This window comes from Coenobita brevimanus, chromosome 71 (assembly GCF_032717465.1).
Source record: "Coenobita brevimanus isolate Jiangsu-jjx chromosome 71, ASM3271746v2, whole genome shotgun sequence".
In the NCBI taxonomy this organism is placed as follows: domain Eukaryota; kingdom Metazoa; phylum Arthropoda; class Malacostraca; order Decapoda; family Coenobitidae; genus Coenobita; species Coenobita brevimanus.
The window spans coordinates 52,042,563-52,070,016 of NC_137024.1; the positions used below are offsets into that span (position 1 = coordinate 52,042,563).

The window sequence follows — 27,454 nt, forward strand, 5'->3', positions numbered from 1 at the left end:
TATCTTGGACCAGCACTCCCAAATCTTTCTCTTCTCTCCTTTTTGTGATTATTTCATTACCCAACAAATAATTCAGTGATGGCCTCCCGGTACTTTTACCCATTTCCATTATTTTACATTTCTTTACATTAAATTTCATTTCCCACGTCTGGCTCCAATTGTGTATCCTATCCAAATCCTCCTGCAGTATTTTACAATCCTCCTCAACCTCTACCTTCCTCAAGATCTTTACATCATCAGCAAACAGACTTGCATAACTGTTCACTCCATCTACCATATCATTTACGTAAATCAGGAACATTACTGGCGCCAACACCGAGCCTTGAGGCACTCCACTTGTTACTTCCCTCCATCCAGACATCCTATCCTTTATTACTGTCCTCATTTGTCTGTCTCTCAAAAAGTCTCTCATCCATTCCAGAAGTTTCTCCTTCAGTCCTCCTATATATTCTAGTTTCCACATTAGTCTCTTATGAGGTACCTTGTCAAAGGCCTTCTCTAAGTCTAAGTACACACAATCCACCCAACCATCTCTCTCCTGTACCACGTCAATCGCTCTTGAGTAAAAGCTCAACAAGTTAGAAACACATGACCTTCCACTTCTGAATCCAAACTGACATTCAGCCAAAATATTCATCTCTTCCAGATATTTTATCCATCTGTCTTTCAGGATTCTCTCACACAATTTTGCGACCATGCTGGTTAGAGACACTGGTCTATAATTCAGGGGTTCTTCCCTGTTTCCTCCCTTGTAAATTGATACCACATTTGCCCTCTTCCATTCTTGTGGCACTTTCCCCTCTTCCAGTGAGCATACGATTAACCCCTACACCGCGGGCTTGTTTACCAATGACTTGCATGTGCCGCGGGGTTATTTGGGCTCCGACAGACTCTCAAAAAATATTTGCCAAAAATCAGTTATTAGTCCTAGAATAATAAAATTACATATGCTTATGGCACATACCTTCAGCTTTCTCCTGGAATGATTGTTGAGCCTTCGTCAGTTACCGTAGGATTTGTGGAAACCTCTGAAGTAGGGTAACGAAGTCTCCACTTTACACTTCCCGACAACCCGTAATATGATTACCACAGCCAGATACAAACACTATAAACACTATTCTACAATTTTCAAGTAGTTTGGGATCCATACTAAAAAAAAAAAAAAACACTGTGAAAGCAATGGAAATTACGAGCGCGTCTTATCGTCGCACTGGCACTAGTTCGCTTTTGTTACTCTGTCATTTATTGTTCATAAAACCCCTCACACTTTATATTTCTATTACTATATAACATATATATCTACACTCTTTATTCATAAGTTTCCTTCAGTAGTATTAGTTTATTGTCACTGCAGGGATTCAATTTCTTTCAGTAAAATACGTAGCATTCACTTTCTCGTCCTGTATACTGGCATTGAGAGTGAATGTCACTTTCATCTTCACTCTCATAACTCATAGCATGCAGACATGCTAGAGTGAAACTTTCACTTTCATTACTCCTAGGGTATATACTCGTATTCTTATAATACTACTCATTTACATTTCTATTTACGTTCTCTATTTTATTTACGTTATTTACATTTCTATTTTATTTACACTGTGTTGTGCACTGTCACTTGAAATAACTTATAAAACTATTTTCCATTGTTCACGTATATTTACATTCATTACTTTCACTTGCTGTTTACACATTATTTACAATTCCACTTGCACTGTTTTACTCAATAGAAAGATCGTAGTCACTCTTTTATCAATTGTCAGCCCTTTACCTCTTTCCACACGAGGTTTAGTAGGGGGTAAAGGTCACAGGGCCATTTGCACGGGGGTGAAAAAAGGCCTTGAAGTCAGCAAGAAGAAACATACGTACTCTCACTTCGGAAGTTGAGAGTAACCTGATAACGGAGGGCTAGCATGGAGGCCTGCTAAGGGGTTATTCAGGGTTACCAATATTACTTCTTGAAACAGCTAAGTCTAGCACTGATATGATTGGCAGGAAATCTAGACAATACATTATAAATTTGGTAGTTCCAGGTGAACGTAAATATCACTTAGGCTTCTCCCTTCCCTCCTTACATGTATATTTATTTCGAAAATAGATTAGAGGCCTACTTAGGAGAATATATTTTCAGAGCTACCAATGTTAGATCTTGAAACATCTTTGTTTAGCACTGATATGATTGGCAGGAAATCTAGACAATACATTATAAATCAGGTAGTTCAAGGTGAATGTAAATATCACTTAGGCTTCTCCCTTCCCTCCTTACATGTATATTTATTACGAAAATAGATTATAGGGCATATTTCAAGGGGAAAAAAACAGCGAAAATTAGCGAACGAGTGAACGTGAGGTGTTGTCAGGTGATAATTAGCCAATTCCAGGTGTTTGGCACTCTCACTTACCTTATTTCTTTCTTGTATATATTATTTGGTATAAGAATAGGACATAGGGCTTATTTCAATGGATGAAATCAGTGAAAAATTCCAGGGAAGATTTACTTAGCGTAGCACGGCCGGGCAGGCGAGAGGATAGGGTAATGGAGGGGGGGTAGGGAGGGGAGTCAAGAACGGGGAGAAATGGCTAAATTGTCAACAATGGATGGGAGTACAGATGAGATTAGGAGTGCTGACTAGTGTTGGACATTGGCAGTACTGATAGATGATACAAGCCCCCACTTGGAAGCCCGGGTGAATTCAAAATAACACAGAATCACAAAAGCGACGCCCCACGGTATGATCCCTTGCTCCCAAGCGTCACGAAAGTGACGCCCCGCGGTTAAGGGGTTAAACTGTGAATTTTATCCGCCAGTTGTTCTCTGCATTCCTTCAGTACCCAATTAGGAATTCAATCAGGTCCTGGGGTTTTCCTTACATCTTGAGTTTCCAGTAATTTATACACTTCCTGTACCTCCACTTTTATATCTTTTATCACCGGAACATTTCTAATCACTCCCTCCCCTTCCACAAGCTCCTTTTCTTTAGTGAAAACTGACTGGAAACGTTTGTTCATTATTTCTGCTTGCATTGCCGCATCCTTAACCCCTACACCGCGGGCTTGTTTACCAATGACTTGCGTGTCCCGCGGGGTTATTTGGGCTCCGAGAGACTCTCAAAAAATATTTGCCAAAAATCAGTTATTAGTCCTAGAATAATAAAATTAAATATGCTTATTGCACATACTTTCAGCTTTCTCCTGGAATGATTGTTGAGCCTTCGTCAGTTTCTGTAGGACTTGTGGAGACCTCTGAAGTAGGGTACCTAAGTCTCCACTTTACACTTCCCGACAACCCGTTATATGATTACCACAGCCAGATACAAACACTATAAACACTATTCTACCATTTTCAAGTAGTTTGGGATCCATACTAAAAAAAAAAAACACTGTGAAAGCAATGGAAATTACGAGCGCGTCTGATCGCCGCACTTGCGCTAGTTCGCTCTAGGCACTCTGTCATTTATTATTCATAAAACCCCTCACACTTTATATTTCTATTACTATATCACACTTATATATATCTGGAGTCTTTCTCCATAAGTTTCCTTCAGTTGTATTATTTTATTGTCACTGAAGTCATTCAATTTTTCAGTCAGTAAAATACGTAGAGAGCCACGGATTCACTCTCACTGTTATAACATAAATTATTTGTACTCATATTCTTATATTACTAATTACTTACATTACTATTTACATTTTCTATTCTATTTTCAATATTTACCCTTCTATTTTACTTACAATATGTTATTCACTGTCACTTTCAGTAAGATAAAACTATAATACACTGTTCAATCATATGAACTGAACATCCATTGCTTTCACCTGCTATTTACACATTATTTACACATTATTTCCAAATAATTCTGCTTCCACACTTGCACTGTTAGAACTGCTTCTGGCTGTGATAATCAAAGAAGCAGGTTACACAGAGGGGAACCTGGCGTTCAGCGCACTGCCAAGAGGTGCGTTTATGCTCAGGTGTGCGGTGTGTGGTATGCGCACATACCTGACACCTGCGAATCGCAGCCTTCCTTTTCCCTGTGGCAGGCATTAGCTCAAGTCTGTGCTGATCCATATACGCCCTCTGCTCAAGTCGGTCGGGAAGTGTAACTGGATGGTGCCTTGGAGTTGCTGCTTGCACCCTACCATATTTTTCCAGCAGCTGCTGGACACAAGTCCTGGCGAACAACCTCAGGGAGAAGGACTTGGGTGGCTTTACCTTCATCTTGTACAGGATGAAGGCATTCAGCATCGTCATATCTATGAGATGCAGAAAAACTTTCCAGTACCACCTAGTATTCTTCCTGAGGCAGTCGATCTCACCAATCATCATGTCGGACTTGTCCACCAGCCGCATGTTTATATTATAGTCCAACACAGCATCAGGTTTCATCACAGGTTCGCCTGTCCTACGGTCGACCTTCCCACTGTCTCTCATCTCCCCCTTATGTACGGTGGTGAGCATGTGCACGACTCTATTGTCATGCCACCGTATTGCCAGCATCTTCTCAGACTTGCGTAGGTGCACGTCTCCTCACTGCGAGTTTCCCGCCTCTGGGAATTTGGGGAAGTTGGCACGATTGCTTTTCACAGTGCCGCAGGAGCCAATGCCGTGCTCAGAAAGGTATTTGGCAAGTTTCGGTGCTGTATAGTAGTTGTCTGTATACAGCACATGATTCCCACCAAAATACTTTTCTAGGAGCACTTTCACTACACAGCCTGAGAAGCCAAGGGGGTGTGTTTTATCGAGATCGACAGTGCTGGCTGAATATATGACGAAGTCAAGGATGTACCCCATCTTACAGTCGCACAGTACAAAGAACTTAATTCCAAAGCGATGGCGTTTGCTTGGAATGTACTGAACAAACCGAAGATGTCCTCTGAACAAAACCAAGGACTCATCAATGACAACCTTCTGAAATGGGTGGAAGAATGACATGAACTTATCCTTCAATTCTGTTCAGAATCTCCCGGATCTTCCAGAGTGGGTCGGTTTGGGAAGGTACATCATTATCGGCAAAGTGCAGGTTTCCCATGATGTTCCGGAAGCGATCTCTGGTCATGTACTTGTTGAAGGTCGGTGAGGGTAGTAAGGTGTCCATAGACCAGTATTCTTCCAACTCATGCTTCTTGGAGTGTGGCATAAGAAGCATGAGGGCAAAGAACACATACAGCTCCTGCACTCCCAGCATGGTCCACTGTTGCATCTTGGCTGCACCTGTACCACTAGCAGCACGTTGTGATTCGAACCTGTTGGTCTCATCACATATGTGCTGCATGACTTCGTCATCTAGGAAGGCCAAAAGATAGTCGACACACTCAGCATTTTCGTCCATAGTGAAGGCAGGCTGAACTCCTGACGAGCTCTCATCGAAAACCAGGTTTTCGGGGACAAAATCTGACCCTTCCGTCCACGCGAAGGCGTCCAGGATTCCCTGGCATGGCGGTGGAGGGCTGGTGGTGGTGGTGGTGGTGGAGGTTGGCTGAAAGGGAGGCTTATCTCTGTCAAGGTCACTCGCACTGACCCTAGGTTGCCATACAGCACTAGCAGCCCTTACCCTACTAGCTACACTACTTTTCACTCTCTTAGATCTACCTCTACCTCTACGGCCGGCCTTCACTGTTGATGCTGGTGGTGACTCCGACGACGAAGACTCCGGAGATAACTCAGCCGACGATGATGACGAGATGAGTAAAGCGGGGCTTGGGGAACGGGGAGGTGAATGCACTCGTGACTCATGGCGGGCTGGGTCATGTGGGGACATTGTTCTGGGGCTAACACGCCGCCTTTTCACTCCCTTCCCAAATTCTTGTCCTTCCTGCACTAAAGGCTCCTTTCCCTTGGAGCTAGACACTGATTCACTGGTAGGAGCACTTGTTGTCGCTGTTTCTGGCGCGATAACTTCACCCGGCTCATCACACGATTCACCGGAATCATCAAAATCGCTGTCCATTATTATCATGGACAATTCAGCAAGTTCTCATGCCACTGCAGAGTCACTGAGGCCTTTCCTGCTTGCCTCAACACTTTTCTTTGGCGTAGAGGTCATGGGGCCCTTTGCAATGGGCGCAGAAGCGGCAGGAATGGCGGGGCGCGAGTGCGACATGTTGTCTCTGCAGTGGAGGACAAGGAACTAAATGCCGCGGCTTATCTGAGAAGGGAAGGGTTGACAATGACACTTTAGGCTGACTGCTGCTAACTTACAGGCTAATTTTTTATAGGTAGAAAATCTCGGCAATAAATAAAGAAATAGGTAGTTCCAGGTGAATGTAAATGTCAATTAGGAATCTCCCTTCCTTTCTGATACATATTTTTATTACAGACATCGATTACAAGGCATAAATCAAAGGGGAAATTACCGTGGTAATGTAGCGAATGAATGCACGTGAGGTTTTGTCAGGTGATAATTAGGCAATTTCTGGAGTATAACATTATCACTTACCTGTTTTTTTTTTGGTATATATTACTGGGTAAAAATATAGGGCATAGGGCATATTTCAATGGATGAAATCTGTGGAAAAAGAAGGTGGAAATTTCCGTAGCGCAGCGCGGCGTGGGAGGTGAGAGGAGAGGGTAATGGAGGGCAGGTAGGGAGGGGAGTCACGAAGGGGGTAAATTATCTGAGAAGGGAAGGGTTGACAATGACACTTTAGGCTTACTGCTGCTAACTTACATGCTAATTTTTTATAGGTAGAAAATCTCGGCAATAAATAAAGAAATAGGTTGTTCCAGGTGAATGTAAATGTCAATTAGGATTCTCCCTTCCTTTCTGATATATATTTTTATTACAGACATCGATTACAAGGCATAAATCAAAGGGGAAATTACCGTGGTAATGTAGCGAATGAATGCACGTGAGGTGTTGTCAGGTGATAATTATCCAATTTCTGGAGTATAACACTATCACTTACCTGTTTTTTTTTTGGTATATATTATTGGGTAAAAATATAGGGCATAGGGCTTATTTCAATGGATGAAATCTGTGGAAAGAGAAGGGGGAAATTTCCGCAGCGCGGCGTGGGAGGTGAGAGGAGAGGGTAATGGAGGGCAGGTAGGGAGGGGAGTCACGAAGGGGGTAAAATAGCTAAAATGTCAACAATGGATGGGAGTACAGATGAGATTTGGAGTGCTGACTAGTGTTGGGCATTGGCAGTACTGATAGATGATACAAGCCACCACTTGAGAGCCTGGGATAATTCAAAATAACACAGAATCATAAAAGTGATGCCCCGCAGTATGATCCATTGTAGCCGAGCGTCACAAAAGTGACGCCCCGCGGTTAAAGGGGTTAAAGACCTCTCCTTCTACTTTCAGTTTGGTGATTCCTTCCTTTTGTTTCAGTTTGCCATTAACAAATCTATAAAACAGTTTGGGTTCATCCTTGCGTTTGTCTATTATACCTTTTTCAAAATTCCTTTCTTCTTCTCTACGTATTCTTGTGTATTCATTTCTTGTTCTTTTGTATTCTTCCTTTGTTCTGTTGTTACCTCTCTTTCTCCAGTTGTTCCACGCCCTATCTCTCTCTTTTTTTGCTATCATACACCTTCTATTAAACCACTCCTTTTTCCTGTTTTCTTTCCCTCTTACTCTTGGTACAAAATTTTCCACTCCCAAATTAGAGAGGTCTAGAAAGATATCCCACTTCCTCTGTATCTCTCTTGTTTCTCTGAATTTTTTCCAATCCGCATTTTCAAAAAAGTTTCTTAGTCCTGTAAAATTTGCTTTCCCAAAGTTGTATCTTCCCTGTCGATGAAGCTCGTCTCTTGGCTCGACGTTCCCTATTAACATCTGGAACTCAATGACCACATGATCACTTTACAGAGATATTTCAATGATTCTATTACATCGGGTTCTTTGGTGAACAGTAAATCTAACCTTGCTGGTGTGTCCTCACCTCGAAACCATGTCTCTTCTTTGACCCATTGCGTCATCACAGTATTCATTATTACAGCAGAACCTCTCTCATTTGGACTATATGGGGGGAAGGGTTGTCTGAATTAGCAGATTGTCCGGACCATCAAGGTAATCTCCAGTTCATACCAAAAACTATCTACATATGGTATGTTTGTTAATTATTAACATATGTTGCATATGTCAACCCTACATAACTGCAAAAGATGAAAGGATACTAAAATAACAAAACTAATCATGAACGATAGTTTTGTATTGCTTAATTTACAGGTAAGGCCATGACAAGAAACTAGCCTACATTTTAAACTGTAGTAAGTGACTAAGGCCTGTGTAGGCAAAAAAATAAATTAATTAACTGTATTATTTGGAATAAATATAAAACTTATGTAGGCAAAAAATACATTGTCATCTTGCCATATGGGCAAGAAGCTAATGTTTGATGTACAAGTAAAGCACATTTAAGTACAAAAAATAACCTACAGTAATCACTAAACACTGCAGAATATTCTGACCCATTTTTGTGTAAGCAAACTCCTCCTTTTAACACCTTTATTCAATGCAGAAGCTGACTTGCATTAAGGGGCATGGTAAGGAGGTTTAACTTTCGAAATACAGCGTAAAAATATAAATGGTCGGTGAACTAGTTGATGGAACTAATGCTAGCGTGTGTTTAAACAGGTGCCCATGTTGCGACCTAGCATGATCCGAGACTAAACGAATGACAATCGCTTTCTGCGCCAATACTGAAAATGACTTTACTTTCAACATATTTTTGGAGCTTATTATTTTTAAATTTTGTCCGAATTAACAGAAATCCGGATTAAAGGGGTCTAGACTAAGAGGTTCTACTGTATATTTAATAACATAGTGCCCCACGAATCCTCGCCGCCTCCCAAGTACCATTCCTCCCAGTTGACCTCTTTACAGCTAAAGTCACCCACTAAAATTATATTATTGCTTTTCTCAATTATTTTTTGCAAATAGCTAGCCATATCTGACAACATCTCATGGTATTCGTCATCCTTCCATGCTCTCGTCTTTGGGGGAACATACACTACCGCCATATCTCTCTTAACATTCTCTCCAGTTTCTAATTTCATATATATCACTTCAGCCCTGTCTTCTCCCAATTCCACAGTATCTACATTTATGTTGTTCTTCACTGCTATCATCACTCCTCCTCCCTTTTATTCTTTCCTGTCTTTTCTCCACAGTTTGTATTTACCATCTCCCAAATGAACATCAATATCTTCTCTTAATTTGGTCTCTACAAAGCACATGACATCAGGTTCATGTTCTCTCAAGAAATCGTTAATTTCAATCCTTGTCGATATGAAACCATCAACATTAGTATATATCACCTTCATATTATTTTTGACGTTTTTAATACCCTCTTCTCTCCTACTCTCTATCCGTACCACTTCCTCAACTTCTGATCTTTCACAGCCATCCCCCTTAGTTTCCTTCACTTCTATTTCCTTAAATACCACTTCCTTACTTTCATATCCAATACTCTCCAAAAAAAAATATTACATTCTTCCTCTGTCCTCTTATCATTTTTTCCCTTTACTTCTTCCTTTAATGATTTTAAAATTTCTCTTTCTTCTTCATTCAGATCTTTTCTTATTATAATATTTTCCATCCCCGCCTCTTTGCTTAATTTCCAGCTCACTTTAAGTATCTCATTTATTACACTTTCTGATGTAAACTTGACTCTCATTGGTCTTGTTTCCCCTTTCTTATAAGGCCCTATCCTCCTTACTTCCTCAATTTCTTTTACCCACGTGTTTCCTTCGGGGTCAATCTTGCCTAATATTCCTCTCACCAGGTTCGTGTCTCTCTCGAGTCTTACGAACCTAACCTTTTCTTCCTCTTCCCTGTTTCCAAATATTACCACACATCTGTTCCTTTCTACAGTTTCTCTCACTATATTCTCTTTTTTCTTCAGTATTTTCACTACATTTTCTTCCATTTTTTTTCTTATTCATTTCCCTTTCTTCCTGTATGATCTCTCTTAAGCTGACCACTTCTTTCTGTTCTTCTTCTACGTGTGCCCACTTTGCCTTATGTTCTTCTAATACACTGCTCACCTTCTCCGTTTTATTAGTACTCTCTTCTAGTTTCCTCCTCAATTCAACATTTTCACGCTTCAAATTTCTAATCTCTTCATTCACTGTTTCATTGAATTGGATCAGACTCTGTATGGTAGTACAGTATCCGTATTTTCAGACACATCCTTTATCACTAGATTCTCTACTTTCTTTTCAAGTTCACTAATCCTCATAATTAATGTTTTAACCAGGTCCACGACATTGGTGTTTATATCAAATCCTTGAAATTCGAGTCCCTCATTGTTTACATTTTCGGCCATGTTTGATGTTGGTTAAGTACCAAAACAGCTGTTACCGAAAAAAACTACAAACATTCATGTATACTCTAGCCAATAAATCTTTACATTTTTGGTAGTCTATTAACTTTCATTATTTTAAATTTAAAACAAGATCTTAGGAGACAGGACAGACAAAATTCCTGAAACTACTTAAGGTTAGCAGCGATGGCTGGGACGTCTGCTCTCTCCGGCTGTGTGTGTGTGTGTGTGTGTGTGTGTGTGTGTGTGTGTGTGTGTGTGTGTGCTCTTACCAAACTGTTCTTACCTAATTATATCGGTGTGTAATTCACCGGGTCGGTCAGGATCACTTGATGGTCGTGATCCTGTGTGTGTGTGTGTGTGTGTGTGTGCTCTTACCAAACTGTTCTTACCTAATTATATCGGTGTGTGTGTGTGTGTGTGTGTGTGTGTGTTCTTACCAAACTGTTCTTACCTAATTATATCTTTACACGAATGAGTCAAGCTCGTACTGTCCCGTGTATTAAACCAATTTTATCATACATATCCTTAAATTTGTGAGTAGTGTTGGCACACACTATTTCATTTGGTAGTGCATACCACTGATCAATTGCCGTATTTGGGAACTGAATTTCCTTACGCCTTTATCGCCTCTCTTTTTATGCTTTTTTTTTGCAGTATCCGCTTGCTGATGCTTCCCCATAGGTTATATATTCATTTATGTCTATTTTCTCTTTCCCTGAAATGCATTTATAAGGCATAATCATGTCTCCTCTTTTCCTTCTCTCCTGTAGTGTTGGTAGATTCAATTTTTCTCATAGCTTAGATCCCTTAAGCTTGATACCCATCTTGTAGCTGCCCTTTGTAATTTTTCAAATTATCTATGTGTTTTTTGAGAAAAGGATTCCAGACTACTGAGCATACTCCAGGGCTGGTCTGATGAATGATGTTATGATCTTTCTCAGCATGTCTTCATTTACATATGTGATTGCTAATCTCATATTAGCAAGCAATGTATACATGTTACATACCTTCTCACTCATGTGGTCATCTGGAAATAGTCTGTTATTGATAATTACTCCTAGGTCCTTCTCCCTTTCTGATATTTGTAGGGTTGATCATCCTAACTTATAACCCCTAGCTGATCTTTTCTCACTTTTATCAAACTTAATTACATGACACCTGTACACATTAAATTCTATTTGCCATTTATTGTTCCATTCATGATGCTTGTTTAATTCCTCTTGCAGCTCTTTGCAAGAATCTGTTAGTAATTTTCCTTTGTATTTTTAAATCATCCACAAACATGTTTAGATAGCTTCCATTTCCAATGTTACTTGTTATGCCATTTATATATGCTGTACTAAAAACATACTTGGTGCCAGCACTGAGCTCTGTGGCACTCAGCTAATCACTTCCCTCCATGATGAGTAATTTCTCCTCAAAATTGTTCTCATTTCCCTTTTTCTGAGAAAATCCTGCATCCAACAGAACAGATTGCCTTGGATACCGTACCTCCTTGATGGTACAGTTCCCATAAAAGTCTTTGGTGCGGTACTGTCAAAAGCTTTCTTAACCCCTAAAGTATGCAATTTGCTCAGCAGGTCTGTCCCTCCAGCTGCAAAACAGGGTTGATTTTTCAACTTTCACTGAGGTAAAAATTTTCTTCCACATTTCAAGAGACTGATTTACACACCTGAGAATGTATGTTTCAGCCAGACTGACCAAATAGTTATCGCACAATCACTTGTCAAAGATGCAAAAAAGTTACCAATCCCCCATGGGCGAAAATAGAAAATGCATTATTTATGGTAAATAATTATATATACATAACTAATGTCAATGTGAAGTGTTCCCTAGGCATGAAATGTCAGTCTGGTATACGCCCATAGCAACAAAACAAGACAGGCGAAAAGTGGAGGTGGAGTGTGTGTGGCTGGAGGGGGAAGGAGGATGGAAGGATAGGGGAGGAGGGTTGCTATGCACACACCGCTGTAGTGGGTATGTTGGGGTATGGTTGGTTGGGAGGGGACAATGTGGAGATGATGCAATGGGGCTGAGGGAGGTAAAGTGACAGTGGTGGGAGGGGGAGGTTCCTTCTCCCCCACCTTAGGGGGCCAATCACGCCACACCCCAGACACTGAAGCTCTCATTGGTCTGACCCCATATACGTCACCAATGGGGCGGAGTTACCCTCCCCCAGTTTTTTGTGTGTCTTTACTGATCGTATGGGATAGGCTGGCATGTCAAATGGGGTGCTTCTGAAAAGCCTTGTATTCCGGTAGATGTCACCAGCACTGGGACAAACACAGTCCCCATGCTAAAAAGCATACAGTAATCCCTCCAATATCCGACATAATAAAGCCATAGGCATGTCCGGATAGTGGTCCTGTCCGGATATTGGGCCCCAGCCTTCTGGACTTGTACTTATGGACCCTAACTCAGAAAAACACCTATACAACTCCCTCTGGACATGCTTAGCACCTATTTAAGACCCAAATCACACCAATAAGGGACATAAAAGACTGAAATAAATGCAAAAGAAGCATAAAATGAGGGTTTTGAGGTAGGTTCATACAATATTAAACATTCTGGGTACTTACAAGTCCCTGGCTCCTGGACTGGTAGTTATGGACCCTAACCTAGCCTAAATCAGAAAAACACCTATACAACTCCCTCTGGACATGCATAGCACCTATTTAAGACCCAAATCACACCAATAAGGCACATAAAAGACTGAAACAAATGCAAAAGAAGCATAAAATAAGGTTTTTGAGGTAGGTTCATACAATATTAAACATTCTGGGTACTTATAAGTCCCTGGCTCCTGAACTGGTAGTTATGGACCCTAACCTAGAATAACTCAGAAAAACACCTCCCTACTGCACATGCATAGCACCTAAGACACAGCATATTCACACTAATAAGGGACATAAAAGAGTGAAATGAGGTGTTTGAGGTAAGTATAGTATGGAAAATTCAGTAGAGTACAGTATGAAACATTCTGCCTACTTACAGCAAGTCCATGGCCATCTCGATGAACAACTGCCTCCTCTGAAGCACTTGCAGTACACTGTTCATGAAGTCTTGCACTGAACTTAGTCATTCGCACTCAGAAGTCCAATCTCTTCACAGTGCGCACTCTTGTCTTTTACTTGCGCTCCATTTTACCTTAATGAAATAAGTGTTGCACTCTGCACTTTAAGTCTTTTCACTCTTAAAACCATTTTCTAAAGCAAAAACACTCCAAGTTAATTTATGTTACAGTTACAGTCCATTAAATTTTTGTCTTTTCACTCATAACTCTAAATCCTTAACATAATGCACTGTTTTTTCATAGCACAACTCTGTAAATTCCCGTGTGGTCTAGCGGAGAAGTTCTTGGCGTCTAATCACTGTCAGAGTCTGAGAGTAGCACAGGGAGGTGACCTAGGGGTGCGTCGCTGAGTCATGGTGATGGCGTACCCACTGCAGACGACTCTGAAGACAGACGCAAACTCACGTCGAGCGGTGACTCCACCGTGGCTGATGTGCTGGGCTGTGGCTCAGAGCATGAGGGCCTGTCTTGGGGAGGCAACAGAGTGGAGCCAGGGCTGGGCACAGCGGGGGTCATGGGCCTGAAAAAGCTGTCAATCGTTGACTGACGCAAGAAACGACGATTCTGACAATTTATGATGCGCTGCCAGAAAGCACGCACTTCCTCGATAAGTCCCTAGGGCCCCATCTCCCTGTCGCAGTCCGGGTGTTCCAGGTAGTCCAGAACGAACTCTAGGTGTTCCCGGAGTGCGCTCAGATTGGGGATAGCTGGAGTTATGTCATGCTGAGAGGAGTCCTCATCATTGTTGCCATCCTCGTCAGAATCTTCAAGCTGGGCACTGACACCTGCAACTGAAGATGCGATCTCGATATCATACCGGGTCTGATACCCAGGATCGCCCTCGTTGTCATCCAACCACTCACGCACATCGTCCACATCAACATCATCGCCGTGTGTACGTAGAAGTGCATGGAAGTCATCCACGTCGAAACCTAGGAAATCGTACTCCGCATCCGTTCCGAGAAGCAGACGAGACCAACCATTTTCTAGAGTCATGACAGGGATTTCCTTCCATGCACTGGCCCAGTTGTAGATTGCAGACTTGATGTTGTAGCGGCGAAGGTTTTCCAAAGGCCGCTGGCCTCGCGTGTCCCGTCCCTCCCTGCACTCGTCCTCGTCCTCGAGAACAACCATCACCTCGTCCAGGAACTTCCGGCGGTATAGGCGCTTCATTGCCACGATCACTCCTTGGTCCATAGGTTGGGTGAGAGCAGTAGTATTAGGTGGCAGAAACATGCACCTAATGCGGCCATTCTCAGCCACCAAGTCCTTGTCGCACGGGTGGGCAGGTGCATTGTCGAGGAGAAGGAGGGCCTTTACCTGGTCGCGTGGGATTCCCAGTTTCTCCGTCTGGTAATGTATGACCTCCTTGACGAAATGGCGGTGGAACCAGTCTTTGAAGATCTGGGCTGTGAACCACGCCTTCAAAGAATGGTACCAGATGACAGGAAGGACATCCATCACCCCACGAAGACATCGAGGCTGCTTTGCACAACCAACAATAACGGGCATAAGCAGGTGCATGCCGTTAGCATTGGCACAACACAAAGCAGATATCCGTTGCTTGGAGAGCTTGCGGCCAGGTACACGCTTCTCCGTCTCCTCGGCTAAAGCGTTTGTTGGCAAAGAGCAATAGAATAAACCAGTTTCGTCAGCGTTGTAGACTTGACCGAGAGTGAGGCCCTCCCTGTCGATCAAGCCCTTCACCTTGTGCTGAAACTCGTCAACTCCATCCTCGTTAGCGTCCAAAGCTTCGCCATGAGACTTACGGTTGGTAAGGCCATGCCGTAACTTAAACGCGAAGAGCCAACCCTCAGATGCCTTGAAGTCTAGGGCGTCGTAAAGTCTGGCGAACTTCTCAGCAGCAGCCTTCAGCTCCATACCATGCACCATCACACCAGCAGGACATTGCTGTCGATACCAAATCAACGTGGAGCGGTCGACTTCAGCAAACTTGGGAGTAAACATCACCTTCCTCTCCATGTTGCGTTTGCTTCTCGACAAGAAGTCAGCCGTGTACTCCATGAGTTTGTCTAGGGATCTCTTAATATCAAACAAAGTAGACTGGGCCAGGGCACATGCCGCAAGTTCCTTCCCGCCATTGTTTGAAATGGCTCATGTTTGATCTTCGCACCAAAGGATAGGGACAGACTCCCGCCAGTGCACGCACGTGTGCTTCGGTCTGTTCCATGCCTTTGCCAAGTGTTGAACGATGTCTTCAGGTTCCTCCTCATCCGATTCCATACCCACATCATGCAGACTCCGCCTCATCCACCCCTGCCAAGCCTCTCCCCAAAGATACTCAGAAAGGGCTCAGTGATAGTGCCACAGGGCGTGCCTTGGATGCCACTGTATCTAGTTTATCTAGTAGTGGAGAAGTTATCTTGTTGAGAACAAAGGCAAAGTCGGGGTCATGCGCACATGCATGAAGACATCCCACTTCAATCGCCATAAGTTACTTGTCTTCTTCATGTCCTTACTCACTGACACAACCACCTACAGACCAGGGGATGGTTTCATTTGCAAGATGAAGAGTTGGTAAGCAATATGGTCTTTAATTTGTTTCCCAAACTGCTATATTTTCTGAGATTTTAAGGTTTGAAAACAAGTAATTCCGGGAAAATTGCCCGTACTGAGAGGACGACCACGGGATAAATAGCCTGGCACCTAGGGATTAACAAAATTTTTGTACTCCATCAACGTTCAACGTACATGCAACAACTTGACACTCCTATACATTACAAAAGCAAGTCTAACTTACTGGTAACAAAACAGAGTACCCACCTCTTATACACAATCTTCAGATCTTTCCACTCCAAAAAAGAGGACATTTTGGGCTTCCTTGCGAGGATGGTCGAGATGAGTTCTCTGGTGATTTTCTTCTTCACTTTATCTGGGTGTGCTTCATACCACTTCTGGAGCCTGAGCTTCCCTTGCCGGCTAAACAGCAACATGAACTGCATCTGTGGAGACATGGAAACATAGTATATTTACACAAAACTATAAACAAAAATACTTGCATCCCCAGCACAACTAATATTATCCCAAATGATCACCAACCCCTTTACAACTATGTCTTTTTTTGGCTGAATATGACAGCCTTCACTAAACCGAGAGGTCCTCTCTTCAGATGAATATTGCAGCCTGTTGGCAGCAAGAATAACATTTTAAAAACATGTTCCTATCAAAGGGTCAAACATTTTTTTTTCACTACTTCTGCATAAGAAGCCTCCCCAAAGCGAATATAAAGCTACCAGTATCTATCTATCTTTAACTAGCTGACATAACTCCAAAGGGAGTGACCATAAACAAGGCTATTCCACATCATCCTGTTCTCCACCAGCAACCAGTCCTCCTTACATCTCACAATACTCTCATTCATATAAAGTATGTCTCCACCTCACCCTTTCACCTCATCCTCAGTCTCACTCTCCTCCTCTCTCCCTCAACCTCTCACATTCACTCTCCTAGTCATCTCTAATTCCCCATTTGCTCCATATGGCCAAACCATTTCAAGCTTGGGGCATTCTTCCCAACACTTTCTAACACATCTGCATTGACACAACACCCAAATTTCCTCACTGTCCTCTCTGACAAAACCCATTTCCACACCTCAAAATAGCAACACACAGAGAGGTGCCATCAGAGAAACTACACATACTACCATGGTCAATGGCCAATAAACATATATGTCACTCTTGACTTCTGTCATTCCATCCATCCATCCATCATCCAATCCTACGTTGCCCCATGAGGAGCGTAGGAGCCCGGAGCTAGGCAGTTGGTCCTGACATTTAAGACGAGAGTGGCCAACCTCGCTCATCCCTGAGTGGCATTAAGTGAGCAATAAACCCCAACCACCCCTTGGATATAAGCCTTCACCGGCTCAATACGACTGGAGCACAATAATTACCCACTAAACCACCAGGTGCCAAAATTTGGTTATATGATTACCACCTAGCGAAGTAAATAGTTTCCTGGTGTACAGGAAACCATTTGGCTTGTTACTCAGTGTAGAGTCACCCATAGGCAGAAGGCTGGCACCAAAGAAAACGAGTTCTATGGGAGGATAACTATTTCACACCACTCATAAACGGTATTTATTTATTTACATGGTACGAATTTATATGTAGTACAAGAGTATGTTGGTTTTCAAGCAGTAATATAGGCATTATAAGCATTGTTTCACTCACTAATACCTGATCTTTTTTTGCCACATTACCTGATCATCATTTCTAACTGTTTCTTCCTCTAATGCTATGTAAAGTTTGTCCTCCACATTGTCATTGATTGGGGAATCACTCTGGCCATGAATTTCATACCGTGGCATGACATGGCTATAGTGGCCAGGTCACTGAAAACAGGTGAATTGCTGAGACAATGGCATGCAGGGGGGGGGACGAGGTCATGCTGGGTAAGGCATTGTCCCTGCCTGGCATCTTGTTGAGGAAGGTGTCACGTGTATACGTACAAAAAATGACTCACGAAAATTGAAAATTGTGCAAATTAGGGACCTTGCAATTTTTTCGCGTTTATTTACGTCAACGGGATTGGCAGTGACAAAACGTGTGGACGTTAAAGAACATCGACGGGACGCCGCGGGTCAAGGAATTGGAAGCTAAGAAAGATCACTTTGTTTGGGGCAGTTCTGAAGACCTTTCTTTCCCAGTGACACCAGATGAAGTTTGTGTTATTCAAAATAAATGTATAACTGATGTGATTCTGGGCAGAACTGCTACGATTAAGGTTGAAAATGGAGTACTAGCAGCTGGGAAGAGTTGTCTAGGAATAGTGTAATACCTGTAGGCCTATAATGTTTCTCTAGTGTGGAGTAAGTTTCATGCCAGAATGATCTTTGAAAGTAGTTTTACCTTGTATTTTAATTTCCAGAAACTATGCTTCATAGGCCTAGGCAGGCTAACCAACATGGTTACTTTTTCTTAGGAACATGATTAGTTTTGTTATTCATAGGAACACATTTACTTTATCTGATATATTACCAATATGCTGGGAATCAAACCAGGGACTCTCAGGTGAGAGCCAGGCAGCATACCACTACACCAAGACCAGGTAAAAGTTAACTCACGTTGTCACAATCTTGTAACCAACGTCCCTCCGCCCCCACTGTGGACATCAAGAGGATGAGTTAACCCCCTGGCACTCGGGCAAGTAGATGCTTTTAATCTATCCCAAGCACTTACGGCAAGTCAGAATGAAGAGAGAAACCTGTACTGACACAGGAAAAATCATCTGATATATTACCAATATGCTGGGAATCGAACCAGGGACTCTCAGGTGAGAGCCAGGCAGCATACCACTACACCACAACCAGGTGCCAGGGGGTTAACTCATCCTCTTGATGCCCACAGTGGGGGCGGAGGGACGTTGGTTACAAGATTGTGACAACATGAGTTAACATTTACCTGGTCGTGGTGTAGTGGTATGCTGCCTGGCTCTCACCTGAGAGTCCCTGGTTCGATTCCCAGCATATTGGTAATATATCAGATGATTTTTCCTGTGTCAGTACAGGTTTCTCTCTACATTTACTTTATATATTCTCATGAACATGATTACCATAGTTCAAATTATTCTCAGGAATGTGGTTACTGGTAGGCTAACTAAAATGATTATCATATTCTTAGCAACATGGTTAGTTTCCTTATTAATACGAACACTTATTTAAGTTATTCCCAAGAACATAAGCAATTCAACTTATTTTCAGGAACATGGTTAGCCTACTAATTCTGAGGAACAAGGTTAAAACTGCTAAGCTTAGCTATATATTGTATTATCATTATTGCAAGTATATTAAACACTATTTGCATCCTCATTCATCACGTGTTTCTTTTCCCAGAAAATTTGCTTCTCTTCATTTCGTAACTAGGCCTCTAAGGGCAAGAGATAAATACAATTTTTTGAAGGTTTTATGTTGGAAAATAATATCCTAGAGGGAGAGGGCTTAAATTTAGGCATTTAGATTTTTAATAGAATGTGGTTGGAGTTAGCGGTCAAGTGATTGAACTTGGTGGTACTACCATTAACTCCAATCACATACCATATATATATATGTATATGCAAAATGATGTTCCACAGATATTTGGCATTGCTCTTAATATAAACTTTAGTGACTGTTGAAGGATTTGAGGGGTAAACGAAATTACTTTTGCACTTAGTTCAAGTTGAAATCTATGATCAAAATAAATACATGGCACTTTTTGATTGGATACTAATGCTCCTACCCTACACACTAGGCTATTCATCATGGTTCTCCTGCATTTCCTCAGTAGTGGGGCTTCTCACAAAAAACTGGCTGGTTGTTGCCTCTTGTCACCGGCCTTCACAAATTTACCCTCATAAAGTCTCATCTGGACACTCATAACTGAAGTGCTGAGGTGTCCCACCTAACCACATATCCAACACCCATTTGTTACAACTGAAGATTTCTTTGCACTGCTGTTTGTGCTCCTTCTTCCACTTGTAACAATCCACCTTCTTATGTCCTGGTTTCCCACAGAACCAGCAACCTCCTAAGACCTTCTCCTGTTCTCTCTCTTCGACTTGTAGTAGTCCACTTTTTTATGTCCTGGCATTTCACAGTGCCAGCACTTTCCTTCAGAATTTTCCACTTCCCTTGCCTGAACATTTCTTGCCTTGAATCCTACACTACAACCTGCCTGAAAAGTGGATGTACTGGACCTGACGTAGGACTCCAATTCTAGAGCTCTGGCTAGTGCTTCTTGCATGCTTCTTGGTTATTCCTGCTTCACTTGCACTTTCAACTCTGCACTATCAAGAGCATCGATGAACTGGTCCCTCAGAAGAATGGCCAACAGGTTAGGTACTGCTCCAGGGTGCGCCTTGTATGTCATACTCTCCAGGCCATGAGCAAGCTGCTGTAAGGATTCTCGAGCCCGTATATGGCTCCAGAATCTTGCTCTGTAAACCTCAGTCTGGTACATGGTTCCATATCTGCACTCCAGCACTTCTACTAGGTACTGATAACTGTTCCTCTCCATCACTGACATCTGGCCCACAATTTCCATTGCAGCACCCTTAAGGCTAGCAGCAAGCTGCACTGCCCTCTGCCTATGATCCCAACCATTCTGATCTGCAAGTTACTCAAACTGTGCATGATACGCATCCCAAGATACTCTACCATCAAATTCCTGAGGTTTCTTTTTACTTGGACCCACATTATAGCCATGAACTTCACTGGTTTGAGGTCTAAAAACTGAGGCATCATAATTAATGCCAGGAGTTAAAACTTCTGCATTCATATTATTCAACCCTGTAATGCTACCTTTAGATACCTGGGATCCGTTAAGATTCACTACACTGTCCATGTATGCTCCCTGTACACTAACCCAAGGCTCAGCAGTGCAATATTTCTCTACAGCCTCAATTTTCTCACTAATAATCTTCACATAGTCAACTACATGCTTCAACTGGTTATCCACATGCTGTCCGCACTCCATCACCACTCCCTAACTAAATGTCTTCAACTGATCATCTACATGCTGTTTGCAATCTGTCACATTATTGCCTACCTCATACTTGGCCATGTATGTGAGTGCTCACACCCAGGTGAGAGTGAATGGAGATTTGAGTGATGAGTTTTCCGTGAATGTTGGTGTGCATCAGGGGTCAGTCTTGAGTCCCATGTTGTTTATCATGGTACTTGAAGCCCTTTCACGTGACTTTAGAAACGGACTCCCGTGGGAGTTGTTGTATGCTGATGATTTGGTGTTGATTGCAGAGAATGAAAGGGAGGCGGAGGAAAGGTTTAGGAAGTGGAGAGATGGTATGGGGCAAAAGGGTTTAAGGGTAAATGCAGATAAAACAAAAGTGATGATATCTAGGGTTGGTGGCGGTACTGTCAAAGACGAGGGAGAGTGGCCATGTGCAGTTTGCCACAAGGGCGTGGGAAGTAATTCCATCTTGTGCGGTGTGTGTGATAAATGGGTGCATAAGAGATGTAGTGGTATCAGAGGTAGACTGCGAGATAATGCTGATTTTATGTGTACGGCGTGCCGGGGTGAGCAGGTGGAGATCGTCAGACGTGAAAGGATTGAACTTGCTGGTGAATCTCTTGAGTGTGTGGAAGAGTTTTGTTATTTAGGAGACATGTTGTGTGCTGGAGGTGGGGCTGGAGCTAGCTCTGTGGCTAGGGTGAGAAGTGGTTGGAAGAAGTTCAGGGAGCTCTTGCCTCTCCTGACATTGAGGGGGCTCTCCCTACGTGCTAAGGGGTCTTTGTATGCAGCGTGTGTTAGGAGTGTAATGCTGTATGGCAGTGAGACCTGGGCAGTGAAGGAGGAAGACATTCGCCGGCTCAGACGTACAGAAATGACAATGATTAGGTGGATGTGCAGTGCGTCCCTGCGTCCAAGGCCTGGAGGGGCTGGGTTTACAATGGAAGAGTTGAGAGGTAGGATGGGACTGGAGTGTGTTGGTGTTGTGATGAGGAGAGGTAGATTGAGGTGGTTTGGACATGTGGAGAGGATGGGGGATGATAATTGGGTGAGGAAGGTGAGAAGTGTTAATATTGGGGGTGGGGTTATGAGGGGTAGACCGAGAAAGACATGGGACGAGGTCATTAAGTGTGACCTTAGGGTTAAGGGACTGAACAGGGAGGCTGCAATGGATCGTGCAGCGTGGAGAGCCGCCATTAGGTGACCAAGGCCGACACATGCAAGCATGTTGAAGCCTTTAAAAACGAAAACGATACTTCTGCTGCTGTAGCTCAGCATATGCTTCCTCCTTCAACTGTTCCTGTTCTTCCTTTACTTCCCCCATGAAAGCATTTAGCCATCCTTGCATCCTCAATTGTAATTCCCTCTGTTGCTCCTGTAATGCCCCTTGAAGACGTTGATATCGTTCTTGTTGTTCTTCACTGTCTTGCAACTGTTCTTTGATTTCTTCATTTTGTGCCTGTAATTGTCCTTTGAGTTCTCTCTGTCCTTCATTCTGCAAATGTGATTGTTCTTTGAGTTCTTTCTGTCCTTCATTCTGTGCTTGCAGTTGTACACTTTGTGCTTGTAATTGTTCTTTGAGTTCTTTCTGTCCTTCTTTCTGTGCCTGTAGTTGTTTCATAACTGCACCCAGCAATGCCTCTTCCTGCCTAGCTTGGCCTCTTGTCTGGACACCTTCTGCCTCCATGTCAAAGGTTAGACTCACTGCAGCACTTAAATTATCCCACTCCTGACATCAGTGTTACGTCCCCGTCCCACACTGCCACAGGCTCCAACTGCAGTAGTTCAGTACAGGGAGGATGTTGCCCAGTGAGTTGTTCTTCCTATGTTCAGCCTTTAGGTGTATAGTACACAAGATCAGCTGAGGTGTTGTAAATAAACACTGGCTTCTTGGGTTCACTGTCTTTATTTTCCAAATAATTACACTGAATGCTTTAAAACTTCACTATTCACACAAACACTGATGATGTACAAACTTAATAACACTTCACTCTTTGTCAACAACACTTCACTATTTTCAAAAGTACCGAAAATATACAAACTTCACGGACACTGCACTACACTCAAACTAAACTGAAAACTGACTGAACTTCCTCTAGTCCCTTCCCCATCCTTATATAGCCTTACATTACTCTAAGAAACTTCTACATTTCTCCACAGTTCTGGTGCATTCCATAGAAAGAGCACGGTTACAACGGTTACCAGTACCAACTTAGAGACATCCGAAACATGCCAGAGTTTTCTACACTGCACACCACTCAATTATTTAGCATACAAATTTAAACTGAAATACATTATTTAACAATCACATGAATAAAACACAATTAAAAAGAGCACAAAAATTAATGTATGACTTACAAAACAACTACACCCACAAACAGCAGCCACACAGGCCACTCTGACTCGTAACCGAACTACTGTAAACATCGGGAATCAGTGAGAAACTTCTAAACTACCTAACCACCAAATCCTGCTTCTTAACAACATTTTTCTGGTTATTGCTGGGAGAGGGGAATGTATGTTTTACTTTAAGCAGCTGAAGGAGCTCTTACTCGTCTTCTGTATTTTTCTGACTATTTTCATGGCGGTAAACAATTGTTTTCTGCTGACTTCTTTCCCCAGTGTTGTCAACATCAAGTTCCTTTTATCCTGCCAGCATTTGGGTAAAGTTTTACAAGTTGCCAATACACCCCCCAGGTTGTGCTGTATATTTTTCTGGTGGTATATGATGAAATTTCTGTGATTTTGACCTTCATTTTAGATGGCTATGATTCATTTTGCCTCTTTTCCAATCATGAACTTTGACTGGATGAGGAGGTGAAATGAAGCATTTTGACAGAAAGCGAAGGCAAAAATCACTCAAATCGCATAAAAAACCACCAGAAAAATATACTGCACAACCGGTTAACCTAACCAAACAGACCTAACCTAACCTAACCAACAAAACGAAGGTAAAAATCACTCAAATCGCATAAAAAACACCAGGAAAATATACTGCACAACCAGTTAACCTAATCAAACAGACATAACCTAACCTAACCTAACCTAACCCAACGTAATCTGCTGCAGCAGAATGTTTAAGTTAGAGATACAATGGTCTAGGTTATGCACTATAAATTTCTGGTGGTTTTTGATGCAATTTGAGTGATTTTTGCCTTCGTATTTGTCAAAAATGCTTCATTTCACCTCCTCATCCAGCAAAAGTTCATGACTGGAAAAAAAAGAGGCAAAATGAAAATTTCCAACAAAAATGAAGGTCAAGAATCACTCCAATCTCAACAAAAACCACCAGAAAAAATACACTCTTTTCTCAAGAACTCAATGGCTTCCTCCAGTTTCAAGTGGGAACGCTTAATAACGCATAAATAATCAACATCACACCTGGTGCACAGATCACACCCTACTTCGTTGGAAGCCATAGCAAGTAGGATTTGAATTTTCCACCCAGAAGGAATCAAAGAGAACGCTTCAAACTGACTGGCAGAATACCGTCACGTGACCAAAAGTATGCCTATGAGTGACTGAAACAGACCTAGATGACACAGGCACAGTAGACGGAAGGAGAAACACACGTACAAATGCACGGATTTTTTGCACAGACTGGCAGTCAAGATTCAGGGTATCGTATTTTAGGAAAATATTATTAAATTCAATATCTCTAAATATCGATAGGCAAATGGTGTTATGGGGGTACATTAGCATTGTTAGGTATTATACTATGTGTTTATGGTGGTAATATCCCTGAACTGCATACTGGCAACTTGTAAAATAATACCAACATTTGCAATGGAGGACTTGCTAACACTTACTTGAATCTTGGTTAGGTAAGGTTAAGTTGCTAGGTTAGATTAGGTTAAAAAGCAAGATTAAGAAATGGTACTACATGGCAACCGGGATTTATGTTGGAAGTGTCTGCCACTACACTTGAAAAACAGTTGATAAAGCAGAGGAACATGGCTAAAAACAATAGGGAAAAATGTGACATGAAACTTTCTTTTGCCACGCCACAAATAACCGGAAAAATATAAACGGTAGGTGGTGGCGACCATCATCCACTCACTTGATATTGTGCTGCCTACTTCCTCCTTAGCCTTTATCATTCTTTATCTGTGCCTGCCCTCCTCTCTTCCTATTTCTCCCATCTTTCCTGTCACTTCTTATTGCTTTTCTTTCCTTTACAGGTGACAAGCCAAACGGTTTCCTGTAAGCCAAGAAACCATTTACAACAATGAGTGGTAACCATATAACCAAACTATACATGCTCCCTACGTGTCAACAAGTGGGTTGGTGGAGGGTTAGTGCCCCTCCCTGTAAAACAAATAACTCAGAGTCAAATGGCCACCCCTTACAGGATTATGGCATCTGGCAATAGACAGATAGATAGATTTTCTGGAAGAACTAATTTGGTAAAGTGCTTCTGCTGCTTAAAGTAAAGTGCATGTTTACCAATCTGAGGTCGTACATGAACGTTTCATGTTAAATTTCTTTTGTTATTGTTTTTGGCCATGTTCCTTCCACTTTATCAACTGTTTCTTGACTGTTATACTGGATACTTACTCCAACATACGTCCCAGTCACCTTTCAGTACCTCTTCCTGACCTTACATTTGAACTTAACCTAACTTATCCATTTAACCTAACCTAACCAACCAATTTAACCTAACCTGGAGTTGAGAATAAGTCTGCCATTACAAACATCAGTGAGCCCAAGGAACATGATAACAACAAGGGGGAAAAAAAAAGTCAACAGAAAACCACTGTTAGTCCTGTATCTGACTATGGTTCTGTAGGAAAGTTTGAGTAGTGAGAATTTTTGTTCATAAATGTTTAGTATGTGTCTTAGTAAGGATTAGTGACTTGGGTGGACATCCGTCATCAAGTAGGTTTACCGGCTATGACGTCATCAATAATGGCGGCTGCTCGATCACGAAACCAGTCTTATCTCTGTTAATATTTTTACTATTTGCTTCATTTTTTTTTTATTTCCACAAAATTAACCTTAGGGAAGTTAAAAGGAGATGTATAAGTGATGATCTTTACAAATACATCTTAAATAAATTTATTTAAGCGTATTAATTCTAATATTTTCATATTAATTAATAACATTTCCTTTCTGTTTACAGGTTGCTGAAATGAAATGATGTCATGGATAGTATAAAACTGTCCAGAGTATCAAAAGACAATGTTTCAGACTTTAAATAAAATGAAAATTCTTGCATCATATGTAATTCATTCATTCATTGCCAGACGCCATGTATCCCAAACGGGGTGGCCAATCATATGTAATAAAAGTGATAATAGTGTGTTAAGTACTGAAAATGGGAGAGAGAAAATCAGGGCAGCTGCAAAAGTACAAAATGACATTGTTACCAATCGTTTAAAGTCAGTAAGTGAGACAGCAGTGTTTTCCTACCACATGAGCTATGCATGTTATAAACAATACTGCCACAACTGTTCCAGTCTGATGAGGAGACTTGCTACGTTGTGGATGTCATGAATTCCTTACGAAAAGTTATGACAAGTGAAAAGAAAACCTTTGGTGGAGCAGCTTCTGCTTTCTCTTCATATGTTCAAGGCATCACGAAGGACTGTGGCAGAGTCGATTATGTTTTTGACAGTTATCACAAGCTGTCACCAAAACAACCTGAGAGAGTACAAAGGCAGAGTACAGGAATTGTTATTGATATCAGTCACATTTCTGAAGAGGTACCATTGCCTATCCAACTTAACAGTTTTGGGGGATCATCGAGAAACGAGCTGATGCTACAAGAGTTCACTGCCAATACACTAATATCTTCTTTGACTCAGACACCATGTGCTAATGGCCAAACATTCAGTGCTTTTTTCAATAATGAAGACGAGGAAATAACAATTAACTGTATATCAGTGCAAAATGGTAGGCAAGTAAAGCATCCAGAGATAAACTGTTTGTCAGTTGAGGAAGCTGACTTTAGAATGATGATTCATGCAAAACATGCATCCCAACATGGCTTTGCAAAAAATTGTTCTTGTTAGTGCTGATACTGATGTAATGGTATTAGCTTTGTTTCACTGGCCTTCTCTTCATCAACTTGGTGTACAAGAAATGTGGGTGCGTACTGGAGTTGGCGATTCCACAAGGCTTTTGCCTGTTCATGTTATTCATAAAAACATGGGTCGAGACTTATGCTCTCTGCTTCCCGCCATCCATGCATTATCTGCATCAGATTACACAAGTAAGGTTGGAACCAAGAAAGCAGCTCTTAATATTGCAACAAGAACATATTTGGAAAATTTTGGATCCAGAAGGTGTAGCCAAAAGCCTCCAGTCTGCAGAAGAATACTTAGTACAGTTATTACGAAAAGGATCACCTTGCAAATCTTTAAACGAACTCAGATTGTGGCTGTACCATCATGGAAAAGACACAGGCATTGAAGACTTGCCACCCACAAGCAGAAGTGCCAAGGGACACTTGTTGAGGTCATACTTTTATACATATCTTCAACATCATTGCATTGGAAACATGTTTGCTCACTTAGATCCTTATGAATTCGGTTTTGAAGTAGGAGAAAATGGCTTGGTACCACAAACCAATTTACAGAAATATCCCAGTGACTTTATTGGGGCATGTAGCTGTGTAAAATGTGCCAAATGCTCAT

The 27,454-nt window shown here is 41.9% G+C and overlaps 1 protein-coding gene across 3 annotated transcripts in view; it reads right to left on the reverse strand.

Annotated features, from left to right (window-relative positions):
- Nucleotides 1–27,454, reverse strand: part of AP-1sigma (AP-1 complex subunit sigma-2) — a 72,984-nt gene that overhangs the window by 43,579 nt on the left and 1,951 nt on the right. For all 3 annotated transcript variants that reach the window (XM_080277724.1, XM_080277723.1, XM_080277722.1), the window contains exon 3: nt 16,132–16,310. In XM_080277724.1, the coding sequence (XP_080133850.1) occupies nt 16,132–16,310 (179 nt within the window). The remainder of the gene's footprint in view (nt 1–16,131; nt 16,311–27,454) is intronic.